Source organism: Chelonia mydas, chromosome 8 (assembly GCF_015237465.2).
Source record: "Chelonia mydas isolate rCheMyd1 chromosome 8, rCheMyd1.pri.v2, whole genome shotgun sequence".
Lineage (NCBI taxonomy): Eukaryota > Metazoa > Chordata > Testudines > Cheloniidae > Chelonia > Chelonia mydas.
In genome coordinates this window covers 3,429,497-3,444,692 of record NC_057854.1, presented here as the reverse complement: position 1 = coordinate 3,444,692, position 15,196 = coordinate 3,429,497, and the positions used below count along the sequence as shown (strand labels likewise).

General features: G+C 45.4%; 1 protein-coding gene across 9 annotated transcripts; it reads right to left on the bottom strand.

The window, feature by feature from the left end:
- Positions 1 to 297: 297 nt before the first annotated feature.
- Positions 298 to 12,554, bottom strand: LOC102941709 (hepatitis A virus cellular receptor 2 homolog). 9 transcript variants are annotated; one of them, XM_037907030.2, is made up of 7 exons: positions 10,907 to 12,547; positions 8,176 to 8,520; positions 6,663 to 6,713; positions 5,530 to 5,618; positions 4,780 to 4,906; positions 3,863 to 3,902; positions 298 to 3,372 (listed from the first exon to the last, which is right to left on the bottom strand). In XM_037907030.2, the coding sequence occupies exons 1-7, from the start codon at positions 10,953 to 10,955 to the stop codon at positions 3,279 to 3,281; spliced, it is 795 nt and encodes a 264-aa protein (XP_037762958.2). In that variant the 5' UTR covers positions 10,956 to 12,547; the 3' UTR covers positions 298 to 3,278. The 9 variants fall into 9 exon arrangements, with proteins under 9 accessions (XP_037762958.2, XP_043376651.1, XP_043376649.1 ...); XM_043520716.1 differs by having other exon boundaries at positions 4,780 to 4,903; positions 10,907 to 12,544; XM_043520714.1 differs by lacking the exon at positions 3,863 to 3,902 and having other exon boundaries at positions 10,907 to 12,551.
- Between the last annotated feature and the right edge of the window lie 2,642 nt (positions 12,555 to 15,196).

The window sequence follows — 15,196 nt, the reverse complement described above, 5'->3', positions numbered from 1 at the left end:
AAGACAGCTTCCTGCTGAGATCTGGACATCTCTGTTGCTGATCACTAAGGGTACATCCCCACCACGAAAAACCTGCTGGAAAGAGAGCCCCCAAGCCTCCGCTCGGAGACCCATCCCCCTCACCCAAACATAGACTGCTATTTTTAGTCCCGCAATCCTGAGTCAGCTGACTGGGGCTCTGAGACTCAGACTGTAGGGTTTGGGGTGTTTTTGCTGTGGAGACGTACCCTAAGGGCCTGATCCAGAGTCCACCGAAATCAGCAGAAAGACTTGCAATGACTGCAGGGAGGTTGGAATCAGGGCCTTCCTTTATGTATATTTATAATGTTTTATTATTCCAAATACAAATATATCCAAATACCAGTTTCATCATAATACACAAAGTAAGCAAAGAGAGGTGGGATAAAAGAAGGAGAGGGTAAGTGACATCTCTATCTTCAGGATCTACATTAATCATAGACCTCTAAAAAGCCAGCGCATATTGCTTTAAATTTTCTGGGCATTCCTCTTCTGCAGAATGCCAGTCGTTTGTTAGCTGTGCATTCCAGCTGTATCACAGAGCCACCCATCAATGTTTGATGGGGAGCGATTTAAGTTTTTGCAGCATTAATTGTTTACTGACCAAAGTTGAATGTTGGAACCACTTTGTCTTGTTACCAGGTAACTTCAGGTATTGGGGGGTTCAGAGACTTCCTGCAGTTGGCATGCAAAAGCAGAAGGAGCCGTGAACTCTGTGCACATTTTTATAAGCATGCAATACAATCTCAGACTGTTTCACAACATTAACAGAGATCCATTTTACAGATAAAGATGTGGAGTAGACAAACAGGAAGGATGCTGTAACCATAACTTTTATCATCATATAACCTATATATAATTTTGTACAAAGATCCCCGAAGGTGCTTCTCATAGAAAATTTTGTAATTTTGATTTAAAACAAACAAACAAACACAAAGATTTTCAGGTAGTCAGGGTGATTTCTAGTAAGAGATGAGCAGACTCAATTGTTAAACTATTGGAAGAGTGACTGGTTAGGACTCGGTCTGGTGCAACACACAGCTGATCCAAAGAACAGTCAGTGCTGCAATGGACATTCAGCATGGGATTTTAAAAATCCTTCATTGTTGGCCTCACTGCTCCTATTGAAGTCAACAGTAAGTGCTATTGGAAGTCCTGCTGTCAGACTACGGATAGGATCTCACTGTTTGACTTTCGAAGACAGATTCTGACCTCACTCACACCAGTGTAATACAGAAGTAATGGAGGTGTGAGACCAGAAGCTCATTTTAATGTCTCAGTAAAATACATACTGGTTTTCTGACAATCCCAGTGATATAGCAAAATAATTAGGCTATTACAATAATAACGACTAGGAAGGTGAAGTTTCTCTAAATGTCAATCTCGTCCTGTGTTTTGTTTCTCATTGACAGATACCGCTGCTCTCTTAACCCAGAGTTTAGGGAGAGAGACTCCAGACCTGATTTCCTATTTATTCTAAACACTTTCTCTGAGCCAGCGAATCTCACATACAGGATGTGATTAAAATCAACACAGCATTATTGTCTCTCTACGGCTTGGCGGACAACAAGAGTGAATGAAGGTCATGCCTAGTGTAACTCCATTGAAAGCAATGACTGAGGATGGAAAGTTTGCTTACTTTAATTTTCCTAATCATTCCTTTAAAAGTAGCCCCCACATTGGCTTTTCTGCATCACCAGCTGGACTAACTCTAATAAGTTTATCTTGACTGATATCAGGAGATATTTGGCTCTCTCTTGCACATACTAGGTCTTTGCATTCTCAGGAAATCTGCTCTCGTTTCCTAGATATAGCTGGCTAAAAAGTGGGTTTTAAAAAACAGCTAAGCAAAACTGTTCTTCCCACCAGAACTGCCTGAATTTGTATCAGTTAGGTTGTGTTCTATTGCATGACCGTACAAAATGAAATATGCTGGCTCATCCCAATCCAATTCATTGTGGGACAGCCTCAATCTTTGTTTTGCAGTGTCCCTCGACCAAAAAGCATGGGGGTCACGTGTCCAATACCAGTTCCATTAACTGGGGTGCCAGTTACAGCCGTGTATGTGAAAAGCAGAATTTGTCTCAGCCTGCTGTCCCCTTACACAGCTTAAATCCCATTCAAATTTCAGTATGGTTAGTGGAGTTATTTTGGATTTATACTGATGTAAGTGAAGAGCAGACTTTGTCCCAACATTTGTTGCGTTACCAAGATCTCTGACATACCCTTCCAACGTGACTCGGTTTCCCCTTGGTAATAGCCGTGAGAGGAATTTATTATTCATTCTTCAGGGTAGCTAGTGTTTTTTCTAGTTTCCTAGAGTTCTGGAAATGGGAGATCCTGTCACTAATGTGGTTCATGGTATGAATCATATCAGTTTTTTAAAAAGCACAGAGGAAGAACCGGATGTATTGTTTCCAGAGTAAAACGTGCTTAGTCATAATTAACTGAGACAACAAAATGTATGTATTCTATGTATTAAGAGCCTGACCTGCCAGGGTGCTGAGCGCCTTCTGGGAAGTGCTGAGTACTCTCCACTGAGTACTTGACTTCTTAGAAGTTGAGAAGTTTCAGCATCTTCCTGAAAGCACTTAGGATCCAGCAGGATTGAACTCTCACTGGTAACGAAGAATGAATATATTTTGCCTTAGCAAAAATGCAGTTAAACTTTTGTTGTTTGAAACATTCACAAACAAATTCCTCTTTACAGCTACATCATCACAACTGCCACAGCCTGCTCCCCCCTGCAGATGGCATGGCATAGTTCCTGGCTGTGCCATCCTGCCCCAGGAAATCCAGCATCAAGGTAGAGACAACAGTGTTGGAGACACGGGTAAATATGAAAGTCGACTGTAGCTTCTGTCTTCTCAGCTGCTTAGGCATTGTGGTCTTGCTCTCATTCAATCTCAGAAGTGGCAATTTGCATCAGGTAACAAATGTAATACACGTATCGCTCCCATTTGGAGAATGGATGCTGAGAATGGCACTAAACTGTGGAGCCTCGTGTCTGCAATAGACTGGCAAAGTCTTAGCCCCGAATTTGTAGACACTTCTTGCTTTACTGGAGTGATGCAAATAATAGTTTGTCAGTCCATGTGCCCTCCACCAGGAACACCCCTCTTCGAAATTCTCAGTTGTATCAAACAAGGGTTAAAAGTGGTCAGTAGAACATATAGTTTGGAGTGTTGTATAAACTGGGCTAGTTTTGTAATAACTGGCTAAAGCCACAGTGTTGATCAGGGAACGGATCCAACCATTCTTTAGTCCATCGTATAAATATTCTCTTCTGCATGGACCCCAGCTTCCAGCGTGCTCTGGAAGCCTCCGTGTTCTGGGTTGGAGAATGAGACTGAGCTGCAGAGAGAGTAACAGACCCAGACCATTAAAACATAAACAACAAACCAGAAACACAAGACACCCGATATCCAAAGCAGATGGTTTACTGGGAAAATATGAACCATAGTAGCATTTACTATTAGACGCCAGTAATAATGAATCATCATGTATTTATAAGGCACCGCAGGCCTGAAGATCTCCTGTTGCTTAATGTAATATCAAGAAATACAGACCACAAGCCAGATCAACCGTTGTGCTTCTTTTTGTTTACTAAGCAATGAGGAATAGCAATGATAATGAATTTCTCTTTTTGCATTGTTGTGTCAGATTATCTGTCCTGATATGACAAAGCCAATCAAAGTAAAAGCATGCAGCTCTGGAAATGTCAGCGTGTGTCCTGGAGTGTCTGTTTGGCACATTTCTTTCTGTCCTACCAAAGGTGCAGACATTTTGGGACCTAGTTTTTGATTATGGCTACAGCAGAAACAGCATAGCGAATAGCATTTACCTTGCCAAAGTCTTCAGCTTCTGTCTGTTGTGGAAATACCCTGAGGATCGTCCAAAATAGGAAAGCCGGGGGAGGGAGAAATGAGTTTGAAAATCATTAAAAAAAAAGAAAGCAGCAGGTTCAATGAGAAAAGGTCAAGTGCAAAAACTGAAATAAGGGAGCTTTAAAGTGGGTCCTTTAAATATGTGAAACACCCACTATTTACATGAGGCCAAACTCCCGCAGGGGCTACCCACGTGTATACCCTGACTGAGCGCCGCCATGGGAGAAAGTCTGCAAAAGGGAACATCGTGGCTGGCGTTGCACAAAGCAGCTGCAGCTTCCCTTGTGATCAGGAAAGGCCAGGAGAGTACAGCACCCACACTGAGTGGGGTGGGGGCATGGCCAGTGCAGCATGGAGATGGGTTGATATAGGTCAGGGGTGGCCAAACTTACTGCCCCTCTGATACGATAATCTTCAGAAGTTCGAGAACTGGGCATGACTGCTGGGGCTCGGGGCTTCAGCTCTGTGGGGCACGCCTGCCAGTGCTCCTGCCCTGCAGTGGCATTGTGGGCTAGGAAATTCTGCCTCAGGGGAGGCACTTGCCGTGGTTTGGGGCTGAAGCCCCAGCAGGTGCCTCCGGTAGGGCTGAAGTCCTGAGACCCCCATCCCTGTTGGGCAGAAGCCCCCAGCCCCTCCACCCCACCACAGGGCAGAAGCCCCAAGCTCCCGCTCCAGTCTGGTAGACGGAGAATCGGCGGGGGGGCTCCATGAGCCGCACTTTAACTGTAATAAAGCACATGCGGCTCCGGAGCTGCAGTCTGGCCACCCCGATATAGGGCATCCTCTGAGTAGCCACCATTGGCCAAGGTCCTAGGGAAGCAGAGAAATAAAACTATCAATGTCCTTGGATTATCATCTATCTCAAATCACTTACTTTTGGATAGAATTAGGGCCAAAACCAGGATGACTAGAAGTACCACAAAAATGCTGATTCCAACATGCATCCCTGCCCCCATAGATTCTGGCTCCATTAGCTGATGGATTGACGTGGACGTAGTCTGCTGAAACACAGAACACGAGGGTATGAGGGGCAGGAATAGAAATCATATAGACGACTTGAAAAATCATTTGGCTGCAAGGTAAACGGTAAACACACACTAGAGAGAATGCACCCAACTTGAGACAGTGTGTGATTTCCACGGAGACACTACGAGATTCCATACAGCTGGACTCTGATTACGGTTGGGATTTTCAAAAGTGCCTAGAGGGAGCGAGGTGTCCAAACCCCATTCATTTATGTAGAATAGGTGTATATTCTAATTTTATTTATAGTTTAAAGAAGCAGCTCTTCATTCCAAAAGCCTGCGTTTAAGGCCAAACACTGCAGTCCTTATTCAAGCCTTGATCCTGAGAAGTGACGCATGCCTTCAATTCCTATTGACTTCAGTCTTTAATTAGACAAAACTCCCTTTCAGCTCAGTAAGGAGCGAGTAAGGACTCCAGGATTAGCCCTTTCTACATGTCACTGGAGTTTGTTTGCATTTTGGTAACAAAGGCATCAGTGCTATTTCCCGGGCACCAGATGGACAGACTCAATGGAAGTATTTCTCTTTTCCAACCAAAAGAGAGCATGGAAAGTGATCTGCAGAGACAATATAATCACCATTCCGACCTGACCACTTACAATTGAAGCATCCTGAGGGGCTTCTGAACTGAAAACCAATGGCCATTGGGGGGCGACGGTGGAAGGTGTGTCACTGGCATTCGCAGCAGCTGAGCAACGATAAGATAAACCAACATCTCACTTAGCACAGCTAATAATTCTTTCCGTCTTCATAGCTAGACAACGCCAACTTCTCTGACTATCTAAAGTGAACTGATTTCTCCTGAGAACCGATGGGCTTTTGATGGCACTGTAAAGGGCAAGTGGTGTTGCATACAAGACTTCACAAAGCTGAGAACACTTTTATGTAGCATTGAGGCTGGCCACAGTGAGACAAACTTGCAAAACTTACAACTACAGCATCTCGGCTCGGTGCCTATTTCCCGGCTTAAGGCAGCACCGTATAACATTTAAAACACAGGGCTAGAAAATGCAACATCTTTACTACAATGGTTCAGCGAATGTGTCATTTGATTACTGAATAACCCCACAAGCAATAAAACCAACCCACCAATCCCAAGACTGAAAATGTGCTATCTGAGGATCTACAATTAGTGAAAATGGAGTCCCCTCCTGTTTATATTAAGGGGACTGATTCTAAATGAGATGGTCTGCTTCAGCTGTTGTCTATGCTCGGGAAAGGGTGGCATTTCCTGACATCAAAGTAACACAACTGTCTGTCTCTTTTTGAGGCTCCTTCACGGATGTGTCCATTATACACGTAAGTATACAAGTTTCTCTGCAGCTAGAGACACATCACATGCCGAGAAAGTTTTCACTTCCTCTTCTGAGAGGGCAACAGAACTATGTGGAAACATGTTCGAGTTGCTGAGCTCACAAAATCTAGATGAATGAAGCTGGCATTTCTGGTTTCAAGTTCAAGCTGAGCTCAGAAGGCTCAAAAAGCAAAATATAAAAAATAAATATTAAAACATAAAACAGTTTTAGTGGGCTGCAAGTTGTTTAAAAGACCCCTTCAGACCTTCCCATCTTTGCTTGGGGCTTATTGTTAGATCACAGGGGATCAGATTTTATAATATACAAGTCAAAGGGAATATTTTCAACTACTGTTTGTTATTTAGTTCCCCTTCTGGGATCCCATTACAAAGGGACTCACACACACCCGAGAGGCGGAATACTTGGATAACCATTACCTGAGGTATGTTCAGATGTGTAAGTGTGAGGGCCTGCAGTGGAGGTCCTAACTGGTGTTAAAAACAAAACAAAAACCACACATATTACAACAGTCAGCAAGATGTGTCCAACAAACTGAAAGAAATAAAATGTTTTAACAACAACATATCACCAGCAATAAAACCATATCCCTTTATCCATCTGGTTTATTGCAAGAAGAAAATGACTTTGTAACTTTTATTTGCAGGACAATACAGTGCAGCAAAAGGAGAGAGAATGAAAATCACAGTTACACTATCGATGTATCTGTCTTGGGGTTTTTATCCTGCCACCTGTCACCATAGCTTCTGAGCACCTTCCATGTCAAATCACTAACGAAGGTCCTAGCAGACTTCCTGGAGTGTCTGGACTTCTGCCTTTTCTGGGTAAAAAAGCTGGCTTGGGGTAAAGTTTGAGGTTTGATTTTGCTAGTTGCCACAATTGGAGTTGTACATTTTAAAATGTGTTATTTGCCAGACAGCAGAGCTGTAGGGGAGCCCGTGTTGAGATTAAACTTCCGTGTATAAAAATCAGTCATTACTTAAGGCCGGGTTGTACAAACTTGACATACGTTGATGAGCACTGGCTCCAACAGAAGTACTTTCATGAGTGCTCACCGAGGGCTGGAATTCACCTATATGTGGAGAGCCAGGCCCTGGCACCGCTTAACTCCTCCTCAGCCGAGAGAGGGCTAAATTCATACCTGGTGCAAGAGTATAACACTGAGTTCAACGGAGCTGCACCTGCTGATGCCAGGTCTGCATTTGGCCCCACAAGTTTGAGAGGAAACATGGCTTGGTAGGGGAAGATATAGAGGTTCTGTGGTAGGGCGAACAGATAAGTCTAGGTTTCTAGGGGCAGGAACAAAAGTCAGTTAGGGTCTGCACCAGGCAGGTTTCCTGGCACCAGGGTGAGGATTTATAACACTGGAATCCCAGAAACCAGAGAGGGGACCAGGCTTTCCGAGGAGAACATGTCGCCAAGGGCTCGGGAGCCCTGCAGAACTTTGTGATGTCTGTCACGGCGGGCACAATAGTATCCTTTTTATTTTCATGAATTAGGGTGTGACCCAGAGCCCAGTAAGGTGGATGGGAACCTTCCATTCATTGTAATGGGCGCTGGATCTGCCCAAGAAGGAGGAACGTGAACACATCTACCCACAAGAGGGGATTATTGTGCCTAACTAATGAGAGAAGCATACTATGCTGTCCACTCTCCTGGATGCTACATGCAATATTGCGAAGATTGCTAGTAAGAGCGGTGTGCCATGGCACAAGGGAACAAAATGTCCATTCCCGTGCACTGGCTCTGCTGGGCTACACTGATGGCAGAGGCTGCTTCCTTTCCGCAGTGGTAACGGTACAGCTTCAAAGTCATAATGATTAACACTGCAGGACATTAATACATTGTTTCTGTCACAGGCTGTGAAAGTCAGTCAGATGGCAGGAGTTTTACCCTTCAAGGACATTCATACAAAAGAAAAGCTCTGCTCACCTGTCTCAATCGCAACTTCCAGATTCTTCTGCTGATCATTGAACCAACCAGGGATCTCCACACGGCAGCAGTACACCCCTCCGTCTGCTTCTGCCACATTCACTATGGTCAGGGACACATCCCCCCGAGTGAGATTCCCTTCTAACTGGTATCTGCTGGACTGACGCTTGGTTACCCTCCATCCATCTGTCCAGAGAATTGGCTGAGAACACTGAAAAGAAGGACAGCTGCCCCGGCCCCAGCACATTGTCGTGATGTCACTTGGGCGATTAACTCGGTATTTACAGGGCAAAGTGACGTTCTGACCCACCACTCCTCTCACAGGAGAGCCTGATACTGTGAGACCTGCAGACAAAGATACAACAGTAATTGAGACGGGGCTAGGATACAATGCACAGGCTAATGGGACCTGCCTGGCATCTCAGTCACAACACAAAACTGTCCCTGTAAGCTCGCCACATACCTCCATTGCAGGTGGATCCACTGAGGTCTGTGTTTCCCCTCCTCCCCCCAACAGGCGAGGATGACAGCAGGACACACACCATGACGCTTTTGCCCACAATGTGGTTCTGTCAAAGCCCCGGAAGCACTGATGTGCCCAGCTGCTGCCCCACCTCACCCTCCTCACCACGGCCAGGACCATGCAGGGAGAACAGTTCTTGGATCTGCCCCACCTGGCTATGGGCAATTCTCTCAGTAGCTGTGCGTGCAGCTCCCTGACCTAACGGGAGTTCAGTTGTCAGGACACAGGACAGTTTGGGAGCCGTGGAAAGGCACACAGGTCTGTCTTCATGTTGGTGTCTCTTGTTTGTGAGGGAAGCTATGCCGGCTAATCCTCCTGACAGTGACTCACGACCCCTGTGGTGTCCCTGGATGGTTCCCACCGGCAACTGTTACAGATCCCCTGACAGTGGTGACTATAACCACCTCCGCTATAATACGGCTTTTGTGGGTGTGCAGTTCTCCAGACCCCCTCTTGACTCCTCACTCACAGGGGTTCAGGATAGTATGAGCTTCACCAGGACTTGTGCAAGACTTGTTTCTGCAGTACCTGGAACTGATAACGCAGACCCTGTTGTTCTTAATGGGAGGATCTGGTTGGGTTTTACTCAGTCCATGATCCTCTCCTTCCTTTCCCTGTCCTTTCTGAGCCAGAGCCCAGACACAGGTGAGGTGGGAGCATGTTACTGCTGCAGGGTCAGAAGCCAGATTACTGTCTCTGTCGGTCTCTGGCTGCGGGTGGGGGTGGATAAGTGGTCTAACAAGCTAGCACAGGGCAGCTGGAATGGGCTGGTCTCCTGGTGGAGGCAATACTAGGAGAAAATGGTGAGACAGACTTCAATGGCTGAATTCCCCTTGCATGAAGATGCTGTGGTTTCAAAATTCCCTAGTGGGCACGTATTCTGGGCTAGACTCTCAAGATAGCCCTTAGGGATGTGAAATTCACCCCCATGCAGAGATCCAGCACAAAGAATATGCATCACCTACATCCTGTTCACTTTGAGTTTCATCTCTCATGGAAGAGCAAAGGAAGCTCTGCTTTTGATAGAACAGGTATTATAAACTTCCTATCCAATTGAATAATAGGGTATCAATAGGTTTAATTCCTCAATCAAGTAACTCCTAACATTACCGGGGTAGAATGCTCTGCAGTGGGTGTTAATACTTCCCAATGCAATTTTTCCAAATTGGTCCAATATAAATGAGGGTTTGTATGGGAAAGGGGATCAATATTCGGTAGGGGTTAGTTATGCTAATCCTGACCTTTTCCCAATGAAAACACCGTTGAACACCTTTAACCTTGATTTAGGTGGGCAAGGTGGATAAGGTTAGCTAATCAACCTCTTTTCCTAAAAAAGAGGGACCTCTTCAGTAATAAAACTGCTTCCTACTGCAGCTTTGCCACAGTAACCTGAGAGAAACTCAGCTCTGACAACATACGGTATTAGCAGTTCATAAAGAAACATTTTTGAATCCCACCTCTTATTTAGCAAAAAGAAATATTTTGAAATAAAAACAGAAGGAGACAGAACCTGTAATCTCACTTTACAGCATATGGACCATATCCTGCCATTTTTAATTTTTGTATTTAAAGCAGATCTCCCTGGCCTGATGGCATTAGGTGGCCCATTATCTTCACAACTGCTCCCCACCCAAAGTCACAGCACACATTTTTTCTCTAATATATTAACGGTTCATTTTAAAAGTGCACTAAAAACACTCAATTCATTCACAGAGGGAAAGTCCATAATACAGACAGAATACAGACGAAACGTTCACAAACGGTAAATTAGGTCTTGTTTTATATATATTTCTAGATGACATGGGTTTACAGATCTATGCTCATCTCTAAAGAGTATAGAAAGACAAATAAGTTTTATGCAAATGTAGTTTGCCAGTAGGTATTTCAGACCCCGCTGCTCATGGTTCACATTTGGATGATTATTTTTGCAACCATAATGCCCAGAAATTTCCTTTTTATAAAAGAAAACAAAAACTAGAGGAGCTCCACAGAAGGCTATTGAGCAACTCTGGCTTATTTTTTACATTGCAGAAGATTGCAGAGTCTGTGGCAAATTACAACACTGTGACACATGACCAGCCTTCTTTAGGAGACATCCAGTTTAGTCCATATTTAGTTACTCTCCAGGAAAATTCAGGAACTATTATGCACTAACTGCCCATCAAAGCCCCATCCACTATCTGTTATTCTCTTATTCACCTTACTTACCTGTAAACAGGACCATTAGGATCCACTCCGAGATGAAATAAGGAACCATGGTGATAACTGACAAGGAGGCAGAGAACGATCTTCTTTGAACTTCGCAAGGGCTTGAGGAAAAAAAGTAATGTTCTTTTCTGACACAATCTTATATTTTCACTTCCCTAATGTCACAAATGATGTCACACTTAACAGACTGAATATTACTCATAGGCCTAATCAGGGTTGACTTTTCCTGTGGTTAGCAGCCTTTTGCTCGCTTTCTCCATGTCCACACTAGCAATTAGCTGTTGCTGACAATGGGTGCACATGGTTTAACTGCAAGAGCAAACCGCTCAGAAGCCCTGGTTACAATCTGCTTGACCACAGTTTCTGAAATAGCATTGAGCTCAGATTGTTCTTATTGCCACTTGCAGTTAAACTCTGTTCAGCTGCACCCGTTTCTTACGCCCAAACTGTGGTGAAGTGTAGAATATTTTTGATGTTTCTCCCTGCCCCCCATCGTGCCCCTTTGTTTAGCCACATAGCAAAAGAGTTCACGTGAGTATGTACTGCAGAGAGACAGATGAAGAAGAGAGACAGAGGAGGGAGTTCCTAGGAGAAACATTGGTATTAATGGATTCCCAAGCATTTACAATTCGTACTACCCTAACAGTTGTTCATATTTTGGAATAATGTATTTCTGACTATTTCCATCTGGCTGGCAGATGTTGCAAAAATACTTTGACCATCCAGATTATTAACCACCCAGATAAGACTGTGAGACCCACCACCAAAAAATATTGGCAGACTCACACTGTTCCCGTGCTGTAGCCTACAGGGAGTTGCAGCATGTTGTCACTAAAAATATTTGAGTGATGGGAAAGATGGCTGGCCTCTTGGGCGACTTCTCAGGACCACGGCTTGGCTACTTTCCCCTTCAGCAGGATACAGGGAGTGCAGGATTCCCAGAAAACATCTTTAAAAATGTCTTTGAGCCTAAGTCTTTAACAGATTTACTTTTCTCATTCTTTGGGTGGGATCTTGGAGGGAAATGCTGCTTTTTTCTAATCTCTCTCCTCACAGGGTCAGTAAGGGTATACAGAGTTGTTGTTACCAGATGATCAGTAGAGAAGCTTTATTGCATGATCTTAATTAAAAATACCGACATCTAGCACCTATTAGCCCCTGCAAGTTTTCCAGTAATCGGTTACGTGACTCTGCAACAAATTGCTTATAATTAAATTAAACCTCTACCATGGATTTAAATTAACAAAACCATACTTCCGAACCATCCACCTCAACATTTCCAAAGTTGAGGTGTGAGAGTTGTGCAAAATTCTGCTATTTACAACTCACTTGAACCCACTATGCAGAGAGGGGCTGTGAATCCCATAACTGATATCAGGCAGTGAGATAAATGAGCCAGTATGATTAGACATGCGCCACTTGGTTTTGAAGCGTAAATGTCAAAGATCAGGCTCTAGTTATTCTTGTTAGCTGTGACCACAAACCGTTCCAGATCTCTGTAATGAGGGTTAAAAACAGGGGTGAATAACTTAAAAGACTTACCAGTACGCAGGGAGGCTGCGGTCCTGCGCAAGGTGTGGGGGGGGGCACGCCACTCTGGGGCCCCGGAAGGGGCGTGGCCTCGTGCAGAAGGGGCGGGGCTGCGGCCAGACTGCCCCAGCCAGCCCTTCAGCGCTGCCCGATTTAAAAGGCCCAGAGCTCTGGCCACTGCTGGGAGCCCCAGGCCCTTTTAAATCGCTGGGCCCTGGGACAGCTGCCCCTTCCCCCGCCCCGATCAGTGGCCCTGCCAGTACGGTCGCCTGTGTACCGACGGCCACTGTCTTACTGGTACACCGTACTGTACCGTACTGGCTTACTTTCACCTCTGGTTAAAAACCAAACAAAGGGCTTACTTAGACATTCATTTTATACCAAAAGCACAGGTTAACAGAGTCCCCAGTTAAGTGACCTTCATTTAATTCTGTTTGCTACCAGAAATTGGCAACACACCAATTAAAATCTTTGTTTCACTTCAGCAGCTCTCCACCACATAAAGATCACTATGGTGACTGACCACTCTACCGGCAGTGGCAGCAAAGTTGGGCACAGGCCTCGAAGGACTTAATTCTACAGCAGTCTGTCAACCCGGAAGTTTTCTGCATCCACTAGAGTTCACTTTCACATTTGAAATGATCTACAATGTCAATGACATGATCCAAGTCCTTCAGTGAGCCCAAGACACAGTGGGTGACATTTTTGAAAATTAAACATTGTTAGATTTCCACAAGAATTAAGTATTTAATCAGAGACAGGGCTCAAGGAGTCTGGAAGTCTGACAAGTCTTTTCATCTGCTTGCAAATGTAAATGGTTGGATTTTTGAACCTTCCTGCGTCTCCTGGGTGCACGGTAACGGAGGATAAATTGTTATGAGGTGGGTGGAGCACAGGAGCAGAACCACTGATGCTGGATGCTTCTCTAGTCTCAGCTGGGTAACAGCACCCTGGGCTGTTTCGTTGAGAAGGGCTAGAGGGATATTGCACTGAAGTTAACCCCTGAAAAATCTATGGTGCCTCAGAGATGTGAGAAAAATCACAGGGACACATACAGGTGCGCAGGCAGAGTCTAGCGCAGAGGTGGGCAAACTATGACCCGCGGGACCGTCCTGCCCGGCCCCCGAGCTCCTGGCCTGGGAGGCTGTCCCCCATCCCCCGCAGCCACGCCGCCGCGCGGCGCAATACTCTGGGCGGTGGGGCTGCAGAGCCCGGCCTGACGCGGTGCTCTGTGCTGCGCGGCACGGCTGTCTGTCCTGGAGCAGTCGCACCGCCGGAGCTCCAGGCAGCATGGTAATGGGGGCAGGAGGGGTTGGATAGAGGGCAGGGGAGTTCAGGGGTGGTCAGGGGCGTGGATAGGGGTCGGAACGGGGGTTGAATGGGGGCACGGGTCCCAGGGGGGCAGTCAGGAAGGAGAGGAGGGGTTGGATGGGGCGGTGGTCAGGGGACAGGGAGGGTGGATGGGGCAGGGGGTCTGGGGGGGTCAGTCAGGAGGGAACAAGGGGGTTGAATGGAATTTCAGAAACCCGATGTGGCCCTCAGGCCAAAAAGTTTGCCTGCCCCTGGTCTAGTGGGTGAGAGGGATAAAGGGACCCTGGGACATTCTGGGAAATAGCTGCGGAAAGGGTATGTATGTTTTGGTCAACAATTGGCACTGTCTGACAGGGTCTGATCCAACTCCCATTTACTTTGAGAGGAATTAGATCAGGCCCTTCATCAAGAGAGCATATAAATATTTTTGCACAAGTGTATTTGTTTTTTGTTGGCGTTGGGACTAATTAGTTAAAGTTCGCATGATGAAAAAGCACTTTGTAAATACTAGGTATTATTGCATTAAATCCTGAGGTCCTTGCACACAGCTTGATTCTGTATATACGAAAAGAACCATGTTGCCACATCTGGAGGATTGCTAGAAACCCAGAGTCGCTATGGAGATACAGAGCTTCTGTGCAGATTGTCTTGATTTCTACAGGGATCCCCATGGTTCTCTGTGGGGAGGCATGAGCTTTGTGGTTTCCTCTTCTCAGGTGCTCAGTTACTGTGGCACTTGCTCTCATTCAAAGAAAAGAAGGAACAGTTTGCATCTGATAATAAGTGTATTCTTGTGCTCCATGACTGAATGAACGAATTCTGAGAAAGATGGTTTGCTTTCTTACACTCAGAGACTGGAGCCTGGGCTAGACTGGTGAAGGTTTAGCCTAGAACCCATAGAAGCTTGTAGCTTGACTGGAGGTGATATTTGTAATATTTGGCAGTCAATTTGCCCAACACAGGGAGCATCCCTCTTAATTTTGCTGCTTGATAGAACTAAGACTATGTATAAACAATGACTAACAATGGTCAGTGGAACATACAGTTCAGGGAGCAGCATAAAATGGGCTCTCTTTGTCTTTAGTGGCTAATACTATGGTTTTTCAGCCAGGGCGGCTCTCTGCACTCACACCTTTTCTATGGACAGTTTTCAGCCTCCTGTGTTGGCCTCAACCTTTGGATCCTGCATGCTTCCATGCCACTGGGTCTGAGCAGTGTCAAGACAGTCTCTGGTTTGGCCTGTCAGGCACCCCCATCTTGGGATGTTGGATGCAGCTGTTGTAGGCCCCATGACCTCTGCTGAAGCCCCCAACTGTCCCTGGTAATTTATGCACTCTACCCGCCAAATTCTACCCTTGTGGCACTCCAATTTATGGTTTAACCCTTCAGAGACCATGTGACAGTTAAATCAAGGAACAATTTGCAAAGGAATTTCACACGCACACTTTA

Excerpts from the sequence above, each read along its gene's own strand:
- LOC102941709 (XM_043520714.1), bottom strand. The coding sequence starts at position 10,955 with ATGGTTCCTTATTTCATCTCGGAGTGGATCCTAATGGTCCTGTTTACA. Across the intron at positions 5,619-6,662 it reads CACATCTGAACATACCTCAG|CTGCTGCGAATGCCAGTGAC; the intron begins GTAATGGTTATC and ends ATCGTTGCTCAG. Across the intron at positions 4,907-5,529 it reads CCCCTCAGGATGCTTCAATT|CAGACTACGTCCACGTCAAT; the intron begins GTAAGTGGTCAG and ends TCTGTGTTTCAG.